The 20,668-nt window shown below is 39.9% G+C and overlaps 1 protein-coding gene across 2 annotated transcripts in view; it reads left to right on the top strand.

The window, feature by feature from the left end:
* pvrl2l (PVR cell adhesion molecule related 2 like) overlaps positions 1 to 7,908 on the top strand; it is a 480,113-nt gene extending 472,205 nt beyond the window's left edge. For both annotated transcript variants that reach the window (XM_061741374.1, XM_061741373.1), the window contains exons 9-10: positions 4,759 to 4,854; positions 7,571 to 7,908. In XM_061741374.1, coding sequence (XP_061597358.1) covers positions 4,759 to 4,854; positions 7,571 to 7,747 — 273 coding nt within the window. In that variant the 3' untranslated portion in view covers positions 7,748 to 7,908. The remainder of the gene's footprint in view (positions 1 to 4,758; positions 4,855 to 7,570) is intronic.
* The last annotated feature ends 12,760 nt before the right edge of the window (positions 7,909 to 20,668 follow it).

Here is a 20,668-nt window from a genome sequence, read left to right as displayed (position 1 = left end):
ATCTGTGTATGTGTTTTTTATTTTTTTTCTTATTTTAATGAGCCAGTACGCCTCCAGTGCCAGTACTTAATAATTAAAAATTGAAGCCGTCTGATCATGCAGATGCAAATTTGGAGGGTGCAAAGTCTCCAGTCTAAATTAGTCAGCTTGTTAGAGGAAAATTGGAGTTTACAACAGTAATTTGAGATTTTCATCGTTCGGAGCGGCAGTTCTACCAACAGATGACACTGTTCTAACCGGAGGACGGAAAAGCAAACCTTTGAACCCAGCTGGTTAAAACCAGCCAAACATCCGCAGTCACGTCTTTACGGAGACTATCCAAGAAAACAGGAACATTTCAGATACGTTCATGGTTAATTAGACCCTCACGAAACACTTAATTTAGAAGAAAAACAAAACATAACAACAAGAAAACTTCAGTTATGCTGATAGTTACTTTAAACTTATCTGGCCTCGTTTTTGGGGGGGATTTTTTTGTTTAGAAGTGTAATCACATCTCCAGACAGCAGCAATTACTTTGACTAACACAGCACTGTCATAATCAATAAAACTAACTGCAAGAGCTATAAAAGCATGCAAACGTGAGTGATGACCATCAGCGTCCTCGGTGGCACGAGTGGGTCATGTCAGGATCTGAATGAGAACTTTATCTTGAAGGAACAAATATAAAAGCATATAATGCACATATACTGTAAGGGATGGGAATGAAGAACCGGTTCTTGTTTAGAACCGGTTCCCAGTGTTTCAATTCCTTGGAATTGTTTGCAAATTTTGCAAACAATCCCCTTTTCGATTCCAGTGAGCATGAATGCCGTCATCACGTACGTCGCATAAGCTAACAGTCAATAGTAAACATGGCACCCAAGCAATACAAACGCTTGAAAGTCCGGTCACATTTCAGTAAATAAGACGACAACAGGGCAAGTAATTGCCAAGTGGATATTTCGTCAGGGGAGCAAATTCTACCAACATGCAACAACATTTGCACACACAGCATGCAATAACAATTATTGAATGTCGCGTTTTCGATCCACTCCGGACCAACGTCAGTAGTTCTCAATCCAGCACCAGCATCAGCAACGTTAGCATTTCCTTGGTTAATAATACTGTAGGTAACTAATTACCTAACAAACACTGTCTATCATGTTAGTGCCATTTGCCTCCGTGTTGTGGTTTTTTTCCAAATGAGCATCGATAAGGGAATCGATAAAGAACTGAATCGTTAAGCAGAATCGAAAATGGAATCGGAATCGTAAAAATCTTATCAATTCCCATGCCTATTTACTGTACATGCTGCATTAAATCTGGAATCTGGACAGTTTTGAAACAGCCTAGATGTAAATAAGTGGACTTTTTTTTTGAAAATCTTTTCAGGAGCCACAAGATGCAGAATCTTTATTTTTCTGTCTTTGAAATTTCTCCAATGCTGTGTTGTCTTCAGGCTCTAAACTATTAAACTATAAATGAATGTGTGAATGTCTGCAGCACTCTGTGAAACGCACCCGTGGTCAGGTGGAGGGGGATGTCAGCGTGACCTTCATTTGGGTCGGCCTCTGTCATGTCTGCAAATATTAGGTCCTAACCGACCACAGCTGCTACTGTTCCTCGTTACAGTCCAGGTCATTTTAAAGCAACGCGATGGAGTATTTTCATGTTGCATCTCATTCAGGACTTCCCCCGGCTTTCCCGTCTACACACTGCATAATAAATGCCACTTGTGCCCCCCGAAAACATTGCTTTTAATTTCATTTGAAGGCATATTTGAATATTTTCAGGAAGTGATGTCCAGCTCTGGTGGTCTCTCACCCCTGTTGTTGGCAGAAACCACCTCGAGTAACTCTGGACAGCCGTCCCAGTTTTCTGGGAAGGTGGCCGAGCAAGAGACCAAGCAAGACTAAATCTGCTGATAACTGATAGCTGCTAAATCATGTATGTCATCATGTATTTTAATCTGCTTTCAGTAGCAGTTGTCATCACTTATGGCACTTTTCCACTAGTACCTACTCGGTTCTACTCATCTCAGCTCGGCTCGACTCGACTGATTTCTTTTCCATAACAATTCACCTGGAGCAGATGTAGGAGGTTGGAGCGAAGCTGTTGACGTTTTTGATTGTGTGATCTAAACGAAGAAGACAACAACACTAAAGATGTAGAACCTGGAGAAGATGATAGATGTGCTGCTGGGTCTGTGGCTTGTGTTCCATATCAAGTTAAAAAATGGTAGTGAGAGAAGCTTCAAGCGGCGATGCTTTTTAATTTATTTTTGTTTGTCTCGGCGCTGCTGAAAAGTCAGTTGGGAGCCGCGAGCAGCTATGAAGTGACAGAGCTCCTGGTGGATCTGGTCGTTCCTTATCGCCCGTCTAGATCCCTTTTTAATTCTCTCCTCAGCCACCAGGTTTATGAACATCTGCACCTCAGAGTTGGATCATGAAACAGACTTCTGCTGGCATTACCTGTGGAATAAAATGAACAAGAAGCCGTCAGAGTCGCTCTTTCTCTGATGTCACATCCTGACTCAGACCTCTGACTCCAACCCCCCGACCAATCGGTGGCCTGTAGTGTGATGACATCACAGCCCGACTCAGCCGCTTAGAACATCTGCAGAGTAGTTACTAGGGCTGTTCGATTTTGCCCAAAAATAAAATCTCGGTTTTTTTCTCTCAAAATTCGATTTTCGATTACGATTATTTTGTGAATTGACAAAAGGCAAAGAAATGATTTCAAATATGCTGTTTTTTTATTGAACATTTGCCCCATTGGGCTGTAAGTGCAAACTTTGCTCTTATTTAACCAAAAATGAATGAAAAAAGTGCAAAACTCTGTAAAATAAGTTGAAAAAAAGTTTTAAAAAATATAATAAAATATAAAGTTTTATCTCTGAAAAAAAAAATCAGCAAATAAGCATTTGCAAACATACAGTAAGTTATATTTCCAATTAAATAAAACAAGACATTTTCTAATTAAACTAAACTGGGTCTTTGCATGCTAAATAATAATGCAACCCATGAAGGAGGTAGAGGTGTGTAATGTCAGTCATTACATTTGCTATTCACATTTGCAAGTTTTTTGCTGGAACACGAGCCGGTCTACCCGGTGGCATGTTACAACGCCCCCTCCTACACTAAAGAGCCTCTCCGATGGGGCACTTGTCGCAGGTATTGAGAGGTATTTCCATCAATCATTAATATGGTATCAATCATTAATATGTGTGCAGACAAGGTAAAAAAAAAAAAAAGGTGAAAAATCGATTTTACGATTTTCACGTTTTAACATCGTTCTAATTACATAATCGCGATTACGATTTAAAATCGATTAATCGAACAGCCCTAGTAGTTACAGGAAAAGTATCTACTCGACCCGTTAGACCCCTAGTGGGAAAGAACCAAACCGAGGCGAGGGGATCTGAGCTGAGTAGGTATTAGTGGAAAAGCACCATTAGATGGAAAGGTTATGAAATGAACAGATCTGTTCAGTCGCTGCCGTTGTTTCCCTCCCGTGCTTTTACGTGCCACAGCAGCTTTCCTGTGGCACAAACTTGACCCAGTAATCCTGTGAGCAGTCATCCAGAGAAAACCTTTAAGGCTTGCAGTCTGGAGACATGGACCTGGACATTCTTACAAAGTCTTACCAAGCTCGTTGATCCATCATGTTATGGTGGTTCTGAGTCGTGTTTCTGAATGACTCAGACCCCACCACGACTACCTCCGTACGATCTGTTCTGGTGGCAACGGCTGTGGCTACCAGACTGCCTTCAGAAGAGAAAATGTTTGCAAGGGGAATAGTTGCCCAGGCCTGACAGCAACATGTACAGGATTACACAACATATCATTAAAAAGCCCTTGTTTTTCTTTTACTGCTCTTTCTGCAACATCTTTTTGTCTGTATTGTTTAAAAAAGAGGCATTATAATCCAGAACCAACTCCAGCGGCCGTGGTGTGGCTGTCAATACTGTGTGCAGTTTGTTCTTGTCCAAACAAATAGAGAATAAAGTGTAAAGCAAGGTCTGGATAAAGACTGTGATACAACCTATAATCCAGCTGAGCAGATCCAGACGCTAATATCATAACGTTCCCTGAGGCGACCTGCCTGAACATGGCAGCAGGAGGAAAAAACAACTGTGGATATGATATGTACGGAGGAATATTAGGGCCATGCAGGAGAAAAAAATCGAAAATGTCGAGATTAATCTTGAAATACAATTTTGAGAAAAAAGTCGAAATGTTGAGAATAAAGTCGAAATTTTGTGAATAAAGATGAAATTTCAAGAATAAAGTTGAAATACATTTCAATTTTTTTCTCGAAATTGTACTTCAACATTAATCTCGACATTTCGACTTTTTTCTCCGAGTGCATAATGAAAAAAAAATCTTCCTCTTCTAAAATATTATTTTTATTTTTCTCCTAATACTCTTCCGTAGATATGGGAGTGGTGTTTAAACAATGTCTTTATCCATGCTACTGTCATCATTCAAAACAAATTTCCACAAAGAATATCGAAGCAAAGTTTCTGCTCTTTTAACTACGGCGTGGAGGGGCTGGTGGTTGAGTAAGGTTCTTGTAACCTGCAGGGCTGAGCTACTGACGTTAGGAGACTCTGCAAGTGTCAGCGGAGTGCTGTGTTTGTGTTCCTTTTAAAGGTTACACAGCGGTCTCGAGTCAGCTGCGTTTTCTTTCAAATAAACTGATTCAAAGTCCTGTTTCCGCTGCTTGACTGCATGTTTCCTGTGCTGTTGTCTGTGTCGACTTCTGTGCTGGTAGCTGAACAAGCCGTCAGAGCCGCCCACAGTCACGGAGACGGCGCCCCTGAGCAGAGGAGAGGTTTACTACGAGCCCGTGGGGAGAGAGCCTGTCACTGTAACTAACACACACAACATTCACCAGGATTACATCCCGGCATGTGACCCACATTCGACCACCATCCACTTCATTGGCAGTCATAGTCGTAGTGTGACCTGCACCCTCTTTCGTGTATTTTTATGAAGGACCTTGCCAGGAAGGTGGCCCCGTGGTTCAGTAGCTTGTAGCTCCACTATTGGCACTTAGAACAGAAAAATAATAACTGCAAGCTCTCTTCTTTGAGGTTTCCAGACATTTGTTTCTGTACAACTTTCTTAAGGCCCAACCACAGCGTTTTACTCAGGCTGAGGTCTGGACCAGGGCTTGATTCTTGTCTTTTCCAGTTCTTCATATCTTGGCTGGTGTGTTGTGGGTCATTGTTCTGTTGCAAGACCCAGGTTCATGACCCGGGTTCATCATCCAGGTTCATGATCTGGGTTCATGACCCGGGTTCATGACCCGGGTTCATCATCCAGGTTCCTGATCTGGGTTCAAGACCCGGGTTCATGACCCGGGTTCATCATCCAGGTTCAGCCAAGCTCAAGTTGATACCCGGCTGGCTTCATCTTTGTCTCCCTGCTGTAAGGAGAAGTTTAATGACTCAATGACTACACAGTTCCAGATCCTGTGGCCCTGAAGTGCAAATCACAACGACGAAAGAGAAAACACAATGACAAAAGGAAGGTCACAAAAGGCTTAATGCCGTTGTGATTTTACTTGTTGTCGTGTTTTTTAATTTGCTGTTGGGATTTAGCTTTTGTGAGGCATGTATAATTTGTGTAAACATTTGTAATTTAATGCAAAACAGTTCCCTGTTGTGTCCAAATATGATATTTTGCCCGCCAAATTGTGAAAACCGGATGTTGTTTTTATTGGTTTTAGGGGGCGACAGCATCATTTTAAGGGGGATTTCAATAAAAAATCATCTATTTTTTTTGACGGAAATGAAATCCATTGTTTTTTATTGTGTTCCAGCTTCATTTAAACTCTACCCTTTAGCATAAATATGTAAAATTTCACATCTACAGCAAATATCACAGTCCCCCCTTTATTTTGATACCAATATCATCCATGTAGAAAATCTTAGTTTAATTTGTATACCGTAGATGACCATTTAGTAGCCCGGGCGTTTAATATGCTAAATCCACTTGGACCCCAGGCGTTTATAAGAACCAGGCGGGTATTTGCACCAGGCTACAATTTATTTTTGCAATGAGCAGCACCAGACCATTACTTACAAAGAACATATGAGATCACCATAGTACCACTGGAACTAAAATTGTACACACTGTACACAACACAACACCTCACGACGAGCACAACGAAAATCAAGCATGTTTGAAATCCTGGACGCTCCTCGTGAAGGAGTCACAGTTGAAGCAGCTGCGACCCGATTTGCCTCATCCTTTCACAGAGAGCATGTACAATCTCTGATGTTACGTCAAAAACTATTATTTGTAGTTTAAGTTTTGCAAATTCACATTACAAATCATGTTTTAATAGCAAAAAAAAAGAGCGCATTTCCACGTACGGTGCGTGTCGCCGCGTACCCTACGCCGTAGGCTCTGCGTTGGTGTAAGGCGGAACCATAAATCAGCCTTACGGCGTACCCTGCACCGTAGGCTCTGCGTTGGTGTAACGTGGAACCATAAATCAGCCTTTAGTGTGTGCGCTGTCTGCTGAACTCTTTTTTCTCTTCTCATTTTGCTGGGACGTCGGGTTCCTCCGCCGAGACACAACTTGAAATAATTTGCAGTGCACACACCCAATCAGAAACGGTACAGATATTTTGGGATTTTAATATATCAAAAAATTAAATTATAAATAATAAAGAAGGCGGAGCAGAGCGGTGACAACCTTTGTGAGCGAGGAGCGGAAATTCTCGCCGCTTCACTCCGCTCACATGCTCTGATATACAAAGACAGTTTGTCTGTGTAACGGCGACACACGGAGCTGATCAGAGCAGTATGAACGATACTGTACACAATACAATGCAAATACACTGTTATTACCAGGTTATTACTGGTAGTCGCCCGGGCGTTTAATTGAACCGGCATTTATTATGCCAAATGGGCTCGGACCCCCGGCGGCTATTAGAGCACAGGCGCGTATTTGCGCGCGGGCGACTATTTGGTCATCTACGGTATGTCATTTAGGTCTTAAAATATAGCCCTGAGTGTAAGTGGTTAATCTAAAGTTATAAATGGCCCATTATGATGATTTTGTGACACACATTACCTGGTTTGTTTGTCCTCCGACATGGCACCACGTCAGAGTAGCATCTAGCCGATTTCATCCAATCAGTGATGAGTTATGTCGCCTGAGGGAACCTGGTTTGGCGAAAAAACACAACAGCAAGTCACAACTACATAAAGCGGTTGTGATTTTGCTTTTGCTGTTGTGCTTTTTAATTTGTTGTTGTGATTTGCACTTCAGGCCCCACCGTATGTGGCAGCAAAAAGAGCCCTGATCAGATCTGGCCACCATTGTGCTTGACAGCTGGAATTTGTGTATAATGTGAGCAACTGATAAGTTCATAGAGAAACTAAGTACTTTTAGTTCTGTAAGCTGTTGAATCACGGGGTACTTGGTTCTTTTGTCTGACGCTTGCCATATTCCATTTATCCACAATCAGTGTGTATGAAACACATTTAAGTTTCAAAAAATGCTCTGAATTCATAATATCTCCTGTATTATACGGCTTGTTATCACAAACATGTGCTCGACCTTGCAGAGCCACGAGGACGAGACCACTGGAACCCTGAACGGCGGAACCCCCTCAGTCCTGGACAACTCGGCCCAAGCAGCCGGCGATCATCGTGCCAACGATTTCGATTCATCCAATCATGAGCAACCTGCTGCCGGCATTTCCTGCAGCGAGAGCTTTGTATCTCCCGCCATGTATGTGTAGCCGTGGCAACCAAAACACACCATCAGATGCGACTGGGCCAGTACCAGGTCAATTGAAGGGTCAAGCACACCTGTTTCCAAATGTATTGTAAATTCAACTTTTAAACTTTAACCCTGGTGAAAGACATCTAGAGTTTTCATGTCTTTACCGAGCTTATTTGGTGGTCGTTTTAATGTTTAACATCTCCCTTTTAAAAACAGCTTTTTTTATGTGGTCATTTATGGTGAATACTTGAGTACAAAAAAAAATGTTATCATGAACATTAACAAACCTTTTCTTTTTTTTTTTACTTTTACAGAAATGGGTTTGATTACACTGTAACTTTCACACACACACGCACACACACTCTCTCTCTCACACACACACACACACACACACACACACACTCAGACCATTAGCCCTTGAAATCATATGTGTTTTGCATAAGATGAGGCAAGCGTTTAAATAATGTGAATTACATTGTCGTGGTTGCAGAGTATCAAAAGACAGTTGAGGTGTCCACTTGTGGGGTAAAACACGACAGTGTCCACCTCTAGAGGGGTAAAAGGGTATCGCAGGACGTGCCGGATCGTCCCCACTCACCGCCACAGTAGTCAGCAGAGCTATATGCCCCCTTGTGGTTGGAACTGGTACTTCACATGTAGTGGTTTTAAACGTAGAAAAAAAGTACTAGAAAAAAAAAATGGGCAGGGACATCTGGCCAACATTTCAACATTTCCACCGAAACAAAAAAGGGCCAGAAACTACTAAAGATTGAACATCTCTGAATCAAGATAAAAACTCATCAATAACTTTACATTTATAAAAAAGATGTGATTTACCTGATACCCACTGATAATGTGACCTGGCGTTCATGAGCTGTCTGAGGTTGCTCTGACCTTGCTGATTTTTGATGCCTGGATATCATCTTAGAAATGACATAAAAATATGAATATAAGTGATCATGCCGACTCCACTGCCTGTCGCCTGAAGAGAGCCGGGATCAGATCCCCGTGACCTTGAACAGGAATAAGCTGATATAAATCGACAGAATACTCAAAAGAATTCTCAGATAAATTCCTCAAAAGTTGAATTTCATGAACCCATCTACTTGTGATTCTCCTTCTCTGAACAATATCCAGCGGTAGCGGCAGTGGGTCACTGGAGTGCGTTCTGGAGCCTGAGTACAGTTGAAGGACGCATTTAATCACATTATCATTCAGCGCTGCGGATGTTCACTTCATTATAGTTCTCGGCCCTTTCAATGACAGTTTTGGTTTGAAATATGTGCAGTATTTTGTGCCATGAGCACTTAACATGTGGCAGTTGTTGTTAGTGACTGTGAGGCTGCCAGACACTTTTCCTTACAGCCGTCGAATGTGATTCGGAGATTTCTTTTTGTTCTCTCCAAGTAAACATGAAACATCTGGCTCTTATTGCAGTTTGCAGACTACTACACAGAATTTTAAATCCCCTCTAAGTACCTCCTTCCCTATTTGTTGAGCGTGGTACATAAAGTAGGATCCAGAGAGAGTCCAAAGCCTGGACAGCTCATCCAGGAGCTTTAATCACTCTCTGAAGATACTCTCTTCTAAGACATTTTTAACCAACACCTCATTCAATCAGGCCTTTCACTGATGCCTGAGTTACAGTCCCATAAAGAAGCATCCTGCTTTGTGATGCTGTCAGTGAATCTGGTCTGTCCCTGGGCCACAGCTGCTGTCGTAGTGATGCTCGACTCGTTAGAGCTAACAAAGAGGACGCAGCATGATTTGAGGCTGCGTAACCTGGCAACATCACGTCAGCGGCTGCAGTGACTGGAAGTTCGAGCACAAGAGTCGGCACACATACCACAGGGTTCTTGAAATAAGACATATGCACTCACATATATACACCAACTTTTGTTTTCAGTCCTTCTCAACATGAATAAATAGAAATCACACTATTAAGAATGACGACAACCGTATACAGAATGTATGTCCTAGTGTCTGCATGCTCAGCATATATTAGAGGAATACTGCCATTACAATCGTTTTAACCCACTAAAACGGTTCTACTCTGATATATGCAGAACATTTTGCACATGTAAAAAATATGTATGCATTTTGCATTGTAACAGGATGTTTACCTGAGAAAAAAAAGCTCTCAACAGGATATTTCACTGTTAAAAAAACCCACCCTCGGTCTATCATTAGCAGGTAAGGGGTGTACAATTTAGTCAACATGATTCAAAGAAATTTTGAGTTAGAATTAAATGTATAATTTGCAGCAAACTAGCAATAATGTTGGCACAGAGGGGAATGGAGCTACTTTAAAACGAATATCAATTTTATTCCCTTCAGCGGTCTCCATTGAGTGTTTTTAATGCCACATGAATCATTCAGCACTCAGCAGATGAATAGCTCCATATCGGTTACATCTGTCTTTTTCACTCCAACTTATCTACATTTTTATTCCCAAACAAAACTAAGTTTACAGAAAACAGACGTGAACCTTACAACAACTGCAGTCGAACAAGACGCTGCAGCAGGAGCAACAAGGTCTTCAGGAACCCATTTATGTGTTTGTTATCATTTGTTTGTTGTAAATTCTGCATATAAAGACAATAAAAAACACACGTTCCTGAAGTAAAGTAAATGAGGCATGACAAGTAAAAGCTACGAACAATAGATCTGCTATGCAACCAGCCTGGAGATAATTACCTTGAGATGGAAAACAGTGGGGAGAGATGTTGGAAGGTAGACACATATGCTATCATTACCTTCACTCTCTCGTGGAAGAATAAAGCTCTGGGTCCCCCTGCTGGAACCCCGAGATAAACCCAGGAAAATCAATCAGAGTGTGATGTCCTGAGAATGTAACAATGTAGAATGAATTTTAGGTCATAGATACCTGCGACAAATATACTTGTTACATCTGGACAGGCGTCTTCGTCCAGTCATGAGTTCATGTCCTCCGTTTCCATGGAAACAGACGGGTACCCACTCATTTTGAGCCTGTTAACCGTTGTTTCCGTGGCATCAGTAACTGGCTTGTATGGACTTGGGACAAGGTGGCAGCAACTGGAGGATGGGTCGTTGAAATGACCTTGATTTGACATTGATTCACCTGTAGGGAGGCTTAAAAAGTCATTTGTCTTCATGTAACTCTGTTACCTTAGATGAGATTAGATTAAGTTTAGATCTTTATTGTCATTGTACGACGGAGTATTAGGGCCAAACTAAGACAAATTAGGACAATTACGAGAATAAAGTCATAATATAATGAGAATAAAGTCGTAAAATTACGAGAATAAAGTCGTAAAATTACGAGAATAAAGTCGTAATGTTGTGAGAATAAAGTCGTAATAGAATAAAGTCGTGATATTATGAGAATAAAGTCGTAATATTACGAGAATAAAGTTGTAAAATTACGAGAATAAAGTCGTAAAATTACGAGAATAAAGTCGTAACATTACGAGAATAAAGTCGTAATGAATAAAGTGGTAATTTATGAGAATAAAGTCATAATATTATGAAAATAAAGTGGTAATTTATGAGAACTCTGACAGGAAGAGCATCTTCTCTGTGTGTTAAAATGAAGAATATTGAGCATCTTGTGAAGTTATATTCATATATTTATAATATATTACAACTTTATTCTCGTAATATTACGACTTTATTCTCGTAATATTATGACTTTATTCTCGTAATTTCCTTTTTTTGTTTTTTTGTTTGGCCCTAATACTACGTCGTATCATTGTTATATAACAACGGAGTTAAAAGTTCCATCAGTCAGTGCTAAAATATAAATAGATAAATGCTATAGATGGATAGATTGTCTATACTTCTGCTCTAACGTTGATCGTCCTTTTGCTTCAAATGTATATTTAATTCTGACTCAAAGCTGCTTTGATTGGCGTTGTTCCTCCCCCTTAAGAAGCTTAACACTCCTTACTTTCTAATAATAGTACTGTTGTTGTTTCCAATATTTCTTTGAAATAATAAACACCACCGTCGTTTCTGGCTGAAACAAAAACCGGTCCGCGACCAAATAACACCAAATGTTAAAAATGTAAATAGTACAGACGATATTGTTTAAAAATGTATTTGTTGGTGAAATGTGTATACTTCAAAAGCAACACACACAAACAGATGTAGGTGTTCTCAGTGCCTCTGTACAGGGGGTGGACGTTTGTTCAATGTCAAAAAAAAGCAACAAAAAAAATGTCTATTACTACTTTTCACTTGATGCAAAATTGTTTTGAGCATATTTAAAAAAGAAAATGTGTGGGGTTTACTCCTTGTTCATATTGCTCTGCATGGCATGATCAGTGGCTCGTTCAAACACTTTCCCCAGGCTTTTTGCAGAAAGATCTTTCTTTGGAAAGGATTTCTCAGCATCTGGAAGGAAAGCTGCATCACAATGCGTCTGGTATAATTATGCACACCACTAGTTCAAAGTCTAACTTGGCTTGTGAGAACGTTTGTGTTTAATTTTCTTTGTATAATATGTAATGTGACAGCTCTGCAGGCCGCCTGCTTTTGTCCGAAGAGCCAATCAAAAAATGCAGTCAGCATCTTTCATTCCCATTGAGTCTTTTTTCTCTCACCATGCTTATCTTTATCTTGAGTCCTCAAACCACCTGAATCATCCTGATTTATCACGTTGGCCGTTGGACAACAGGCTGACGGCAGACAGCTGATCAACAAGGCCAAACAGTTGAGAAAAGACATAAATATATATAGCATTTTATTTGTTTTTCTGCATATCAAACACATTTTTTTTTTTGCTAACATGGCAATCATGTTAGTCTATAGCTCTGTTTTCCAGAGACTATTCATGATAATTATACTGTTGTCTCAGTTTTCTGTTTGTGGCATGCTATCCGAAATATTGCATTGCTCATCTATAAGAGAGGAGCTGAAAAAAAATGTGCAAACTTAATTTATTTTTTAAATGCAAGATGGTTTTTGCCACAATCTGTCACAAATTGATTGGTTTTCCACATGTTTGGTTCTCTTATAAGGTGTGTTGTTGGTCTGCAGGACAAAATCCGAACAGATACTGAATAAGAAGGGAATATAATATAGGAAACAGCACAAAGGCTTCTTTTGTTTGTTGTATTTTAGGCTTTAAGATCTGTGAACTGCGTAAACAGGGAGGAATGAAGAAATTACCATATTTTGCAATGCAAATTCTTAAAGTACGGCGTTTTCACTGGCTTCTACGTTTCAGTGTCATGACAATCATATGTGATGTATTTTGTGACCTCAGAACAAAAACTGTCCTTAAGGGGAATTTAACATGACAGTTTTGCTTCTTTTTGGTCTGTAAATTAGTTTCACAAAATGAACTTTTTGTTTTGTGCTCTTTGGATTGTTGTGTTTCATGTTTTTTTGCCGGCAGGCTGCTCTTGATGGATGGGGGGAAAAAAGACAATCAGATCAACGGATAATAACAGACAACAACAAGTCCACAAGCTTTTTTTTTTTCACCTCTGCCGTCTCACTTCGCGATGCCTCGGTTTCACCCAGAGCCTCATGTTTAATAGCGTTGCATCATTTAGAGGTATCTGGAATTGAACTGTATCTTATTTAAAGCACATAAAAGACCTTAAAAAACACTTCATTATGGCAGAGCTCTTAATGAAGTGTCTATGGTCAAAGTATCAGAGATGCAGCACTGCAGCTCCCTCTTCAACCATGTCCTCACATCTCTGTTCACAGCAGCTGGTTTTAGGCAGTGGAGTGAGACGCTCTTCCCCACTTCAGCCAGGCATGCCTCAGTAAAATGTTAATTTGGACACAGTTAAAAACAGTATTACAGTGGACCTTCCCTTAAAGCTCATGCCACCACACATCAAACTCATAAAACTCGCCTGGAAATTTTATTTTTAAATCTTATGTCTTATTGTGCCCCCTCACCCCCCAAGCGTGTGCAGGATCACAGCCTTTCAGATGCTCCCTTTTCTTTTTAGTTTGCCGTCAGTGGTCAGCAACAAGTTTTGAATGTCTCTGGTCTGGGGAGGGGGGGCATTTCAGTCCATCATGGATTTCCAGGTGATGGACTTACTTAATCTTCTGAACCAAGTTAGCAGTTATCCTTGCACCCGTGTCTGGGTCGTCAGTCGACACAGCGGCCATCTAACTCTGTTTTGCTTCTGGTCCTACCACCCAAGGAAGAACAGAGGGGCAACAGAAGCAGAACTAAATGTGACACCATTTAGTTTTTTATGCCAGAATAGGTGGAATAAAGATCCTTCAGAGGTTGGCAGTGTGAATTAGGCTCTAAATCCTTCTTTTAGGCTAAATCTTCTTGTGGGTCCATACATTGGGCTGGTGGAGGAAAGCTGAAGCAATGAAATAGCTGCAATTGCTGTTCAATATCCCCCCATAATCTCTCAGATATCAGTCTGCTATCAGTTTAATAAACCCCCAACCTTGCTCCCTGCCCATACTCTTGTGTTGTTTTTATATTTTAAAGCGTAAGGATGTTGTGGCTTATATTGGCAAAGTTCTAGGTTTCTAACTTCTGACTGGGAAAAAAAAGGAAAAGAACATCATCAAGCAGTGAGATTTCCTCATGAAGATAACTCCACATCTCTGAGCAATCCAAACATAGAGACAACGTTTTTGACTTATTTCCTACACCTAAATCTGAGCTCTAAACTATGGACAGTGTTGTTTTTTTCCCAGACTGTGTACCTTTTACAGCGGCCCAACAACGTGGGTTCTTATTCATGAAGTGTTAAGTTTGAGGAACTGCAGTGTTGATTGGTTCAAAGATGAAGGCTCTGGGTCCCTACAGAGAGGTGTGCATTCTGCCAAAGGTGCTTTCTTGTCTCAGCTCCTCCTTAGTTACTGATTAGACGTCATCGCTGAGGCCGTTGGGTCTGGATCATCTCCCTCCTCTCCCCTCATTTTTAGTTTTTAGTCCATCATCATCAAAGCTTTCCATCATGGAGCCAGACGTGCCTTCTTTGTTGTTTTTAGCTTTTCAATGGTCACATTTTTTTCTTTGACAGAACAGATGACGAAAGGGTTAAATAACACAAACATGCGTTGTGGTGGTGATGCTAAAAGAAGCACAAACACATACACCGGAGATGTGCCCATGTCTTCTGTGAGTGTTTGGTCCAACTTTGTGTATCGCAGATAATTTGTGATTTTCGATGCTTTTTGTGAGTCACATTGTACATGTTTTACTGTATTGTCAAATAAAATATAAACCGTAAAGACAGACAGCCTTGGTGATCATTATCGCTGATCGGAAACAAGATGCACTCATTTATGAAGATTGAATTGAATTGAATTGAATTGAATTTTTATTTCGAACATGAAACAGTAGTGAAAACAAAACAATGATAATCAATAATAAATAAATGTAAATAAGAAAACAAAAAGACAAAAATATAAATAAAAACATGCGTCCATCCTAATTAACATGCTTGACAAGGAGTAGGAAGAAGTAAAAACATATTAAATCCTACCTCCTACACTCTATTTCATTATAATCAAAACTAATTTAATTTCTATACAAAAAACAAAATATATCTATAAATTGCTTGTTGCGAGACAACGCGATATCGCAGAGACATCGATCCAACGTTAAAAGACTCAGGACAATGTGGACTACAACCCACTGAGGTTTCATTAAGCTGTTGTTTATCAGCTTTTGAGATATTGAAGCCAAATTGTCCCATTCTATCCTATGGGGCTTGTTACTATGGCAACAAAAACCTATGCATTTGTATGGGGGAACATGTGAATAAATCATCCGTTAATGCGGCCCAAACCGCAATGTGCACCCAGGCTTTGGTTTGGCATTGGCCCTGCCATCATAGAAGATAATATTCTTGTAATAGAAAAACCTTGTTTTTCAGTATTCAAGTAGCATTTTTCTAGGACACAACACTGGGGAACCTTGACCTGCCCAAACTCGGGTCACGACTCCACACACTGTAAAATCCTGAGGGTTCATTCAGAATACTCTTAGTTAACCTCTTAAGATTATTAAAAGCCAAACAACAAATGTTGTTTTCAGGGAGAAAACAACCGTTTCTAGGACACACACCCACTTGCTCTGGAGAGTCTGATGTTGCAGCCTGCAGATCCTGGTTAACCTTCCAGGGGCAGCTGTCAAGGGAAAATGTATAATTTATTTAAAGGAGCTTGCGGCTGCTTTTAAGAAATGAGACTCTCTATCGCCACCCTTACCACGACGGCCGTTGGGGGTACTGCAGCCAACAGTGAAGCCGGCACGGGAGCGCGCACAGACCCCTCACAGCACTGAGTTGTTAACGGTGATAGAGACGTGTGCAAAACCTCGTCAATCATGTCAAGCGACGAAGTAAGTAACTAACAATGTTCATTTTAGTCTAACTTTATTTCCTTGACAACATTAGGATATTTATTTAGCAAAAGGACGGTTGTAATGTAAGTTTACCTTTCACTGGCCAAATGGTGAGTAAAACATTTCACGAGCCAATAAGCCTTATTGTTTTGTTACTGATGAGAGAAGCTTACTTTCCTCCTCTGGTTGTATTTTACGAGCATTTAGCTTTGTGTCTGCAGCCAAATTCAGACTTTGCTAATTGCCAACATAGTTAGTACAATGCTTGCTAAAAAGCTGATGAGTAATATAATGAGGTAAGTTTGCAGTAACCTGCAAACAAGTCACCTTTTGGGTACATTCATTTTTTTTGTCAACAGGCTAGGTAGTAGAAGTGAATGAAGAGGGTTTTAGTTTTGTACGTTGTCACCTTTTTCACTTTGCAGGCTGAACTATCATGAAACAGCATCCAATGTGTGATGTCTCATTTATTGTGTCAAGTTACTGAGATAATTTGTGAAACCATTTCCATCATATGACAATATGAATGCTATCAATAGCACTGCACCATGACAACGTAAATACAAGAAAGAGACAAATGTCAATGTTGAATCTGAATAAAAATTACATCAAATAAAGTCATAACATTCCTTTGCGGATAATACATATGTTCTTATTGTCATTGTTTCTGTTTCAGGATTTTGAATAATAATAATTAGTTTGAGTGAGGTATTTTTCATTTGCTTGTTCTTTTTTTCAGACAAAAAAATGTAGGTTTTTTAAATACCTGACATGTTTCAGTGATTCCTTTCGTCTTCATCAGAGTCACAAGAAGGTGTGTGTGATCCGTCATTTATGAGCTGATGTTAAAAGGGAGGCGTGACTCAGCTGTCAGATTTGACAGGTGAGTCCGGCCCTCTGCTCGGGCCCCTCTTCCTGATTTCTAAAGCCTGCCCGATCCAACGCTGGTGTTTCTTGCCTTTGGAGCGGATGACTCCGGCCTTCTCCGTGTCCATGATGTGGGTTTCTTTTTTAAAGTGATCGGTGCTGACTTGTAGTGTTCCTGTTGTAACTTTTCTTTTGTTGCTCTCATTTGTCTTGTTGTCTTCTTCTCGCTCTCCTTTTTATGTTCTTTCTTTCTTGTAATAAAACTCCTCTCCGTCCGGCTGATGTATGTTTTATTGCATGAGTGGATGGTATTTCATAAATGCTGTTTGTTTTCTGTGTGTATTTTGTCCTCAGGATGAACCAGTATCTGGTGAAGTGTTGAAGTATTTTTTCATTGTCCTTTGGATGATCTGTGAGTCCTCTTATGTACGGCAGCGTTACTACGCCTCGGTGTTTCTGTTTATTTGTTTGTTTCTTCTTTCCCCCCTGCGCTGTGTTGTTTCTGTTTCTCACCTGTCCTGCTCCTTTGGTTATTACCACTGTGGATGCTGACATCCTCTCAGTGTGTGTTGTTTGTGTTGTTCCTCCTGTGCTCCATCCTCCGGGTCCGTGGTTATTCATGTAGGGTTTTGACGACAGACAGCTTGTGGATCGTGGGATGTTGGGTGTGTGGGTTTCCTGTGTACTTTTATCTTAACGTCTCCATTGTGAGTGTGCTGTATGCCCAAGTACAGGAAGGCTATACTTTTCTGTTTCCTCCGTGTGTGTAAACTGTCCACTGCCAGTGGTGTCTATGGTGTTCAGGTGGTGTGTGAGTTGTGTGTCCTGTTTTTTGTTGTCAAATCTGACAGCTGAGTCAGCCTCCCTTTTAACATCAGCTGATAAATGGGGTCACACACACACCATCTTGTGACTGTGATGAAGGCAAAAGGAATCGCCAAAACATGTGAAAAACCTACATTTTTTGTCTAAAAAAAGAGAACTAACAAATGAAAATTGTGTCTAGAGACAAAATAAAGTTTATTAAATCATACTTATAAGTAGATTATATATTCTGACTAGAGAGTGTATTTTCCCTGGTAACCAGTAGTCGAGTTGAGGGGGGATGAGGGGGGATGGCATCCCCCCTGAAATAAAAACGGTCCAAATCATCCCCCCTGTAAAACTGCCATCCCTCCTTTCCATCCCTTATGTCATTTCATCAATGAATGTGGTTTTACTGCTATTTCAACATTTAGAGTCATCACCAGAAAAATAACACCAGAAATATAACTTATTTGACAATTTTCACCTGTTTCAAGTAAATTTTCACTTGAAATAAGTAGGAAAATCTGCCAGTGGGACAAGATTTATCTTCTCATTACAAGCAAAAATATCTTGTTCCACTGGCAGATTTTTTTACTTATTTCAAGTGAAAATCTACTTGAAACAGGTAAAAAAAAAAAATCCAGTGATGAGTCTTGTTTTAAGTGTAATGGGATTTTTTTACTAAAATGAGAAATTTTAATAGAAATAAGACAAATATTCTTGTTAAGATTTTGAGTTTTTGCAGTGATCCATTTTACTTATCCTGTGAAGGACAGAGTCATATTGATAAGTTCAGAAAACTGTTTTTATTGTTGTGTTTTGATGTATTTGATGTAAGCCCAGTGGATATTTAAAGCTTACAGAAGGCTGCATTTAACTGCTGCTATGTCATTCCTGCAGTATTTCTGCAGGTGTTTTGGTCACTGCTATTATTTGTAATATATTATATTATTTGTAATCAGCACAAATTATCTGTCCCCATATGATAAAATCCACCACCCCCCTGATTTTTTTTTACAACTCGAGTACTGCTGGTAACTATAGTTCCTTTAGGAATACAGTAACTTAGTTTACTAACTCCATTACTTTTTGGGAGAAAGTGGCTAGTAACTTTAACTAATTTCTTGATTAAAGTAATGTGCTCAACCAAGACTACAAGCTCTCCCGCTTTATTAACCACTCTCACACAGGCATTACAGGTCTCTCTGCTATGATGTCACACCGCTGTCTCCTCCACATCACAGCATACAGGCATGTCCTACGTTGTGGAAAAACCCATTAAATGCTCTTTAATATGTTATTTCCAACTAGGTGAATAACTGGACCGAAACTGAGTGTCTAAGTTACCAAGAATATGACTTGAGAGATGATCCAGATTTCAGTAGATTTAATTAAACAGTTGCATGCAAAAGGGTTAAAACATACATGAGGCGTCTTGATGCAGAATGACGATGAAACAAAGGAAGCATACTGATTTTAAGGCATAAAGGATGATTCATTCTTACGATTCAAGTACCGGTAGACAAAAACATCTTTAAGGTTAGTGTTAATCTTTTTGGGGCAGACTACCAGTCTGCACATTTAGTTGGGCCAAGGCAAAATTTTGCTGGTCTGAGCAGTTTTGGTTTAATCAAGTGGCCAAGGCTGAATTTTCCATCACATCCTACACCCAACAATGTTAGCTAACATTGGATAACGATGCAGTGTGTATATTCTCTCTCTCTACAGCACACATTTTCAGCCAAAGTGAGGAAAGGAATGGTCTAAGATACTCCTAGAGCAGGGGTCGGCGACCCGCGGCTCCAGAGCCGCATGCGGCTCTTTAGCGCCGCCCTAGTGGCTCCTGGAGCTTTTTCAAAAATGTTTGACCTTTTTTTTTCCTTTTTTTCTTCTTTTTTTTCCTTTTTTTTAATTTTTTTTTCTCTTTTTTACTCTTTTTTTGTTCTTTTTTCTCTCCTTTTTTCATTTTTTAATTTTTTCTTCTTTTTTTCCTTTTGTCTCTTTTTTTTCGTCCTTTTTCATTTCCTTTTTAATCTCGACATTTCAACTTTTTTCCAGAAATCTTGACTTTTTTCTCGACATTTTGACTTTTTACTCGACATTTCATCTTTTTTCTCAACTTGTACTTCAACATTAATCTTGACATTTCGACTTTTCTCTCGAAATTTCGACATTTTTCTCGAAGTGCATAATGAAAAAATAAATTTCCCCCCAGTTATAACTAGATACATGCAGCATGTGTTGCCTTCATTTTAAGGCTGGTACAAGACCTTTCATTTTTTGTGGCTCCAGACATATTTGTTTTTTGTGTTTTTGGTCCAATATGGCTCTTTCAACATTTTGGGTTGCCGATCCCTGTCCTAGAGGATGAGTTTATATACTGCATCAGAGGTTACAGAGGTTCCCGTCGGATCCAATTGACCTTTAGACAAAAAAACTTGAGTACAAAGAAGTAAGAGGTGATTTTAGCTGCCATTGCTGTCTGAATATGAGCTTTTCTGAGCAAGACATATGTCTGAGAAACAACTCCTACTGAGTATTTCCCAACAAAAGAACCATCTCTCAAGACTTACAAATGACCAAGGTAAAAGTATGCTTTGTATTACGTAAAGGTTATTTTAGACAGGAAGAACTGAACTGCACCATCTCAGCTGTTTACCATGAAATCCTTGAATCAACGCTTTTATATACTTACATTATAAACACTAATTTAAGTGGTATCAACAAGGAGGCTGACCTGATAGACACTCGACATGTTGCACTATTATTACCTGAAGGACCTCAGTAGCAGTGTGGGCTCTGCTGAAATATTACAGCAGTTGCTATTTTCAGGTGTATACCATCCAATTTATGGCTCAAATACAGATGCAATGGGAACTTTGGACAACATATGTTTATATACTAACAACAAACGGCGGAATATGTGTTTCTCTC

This window comes from Cololabis saira, chromosome 15, assembly GCF_033807715.1.
Source record: "Cololabis saira isolate AMF1-May2022 chromosome 15, fColSai1.1, whole genome shotgun sequence".
Classification (NCBI taxonomy): Eukaryota; Metazoa; Chordata; class Actinopteri; order Beloniformes; family Belonidae; genus Cololabis; species Cololabis saira.
This window is presented reverse-complemented; position numbering and strand designations above follow the sequence as displayed.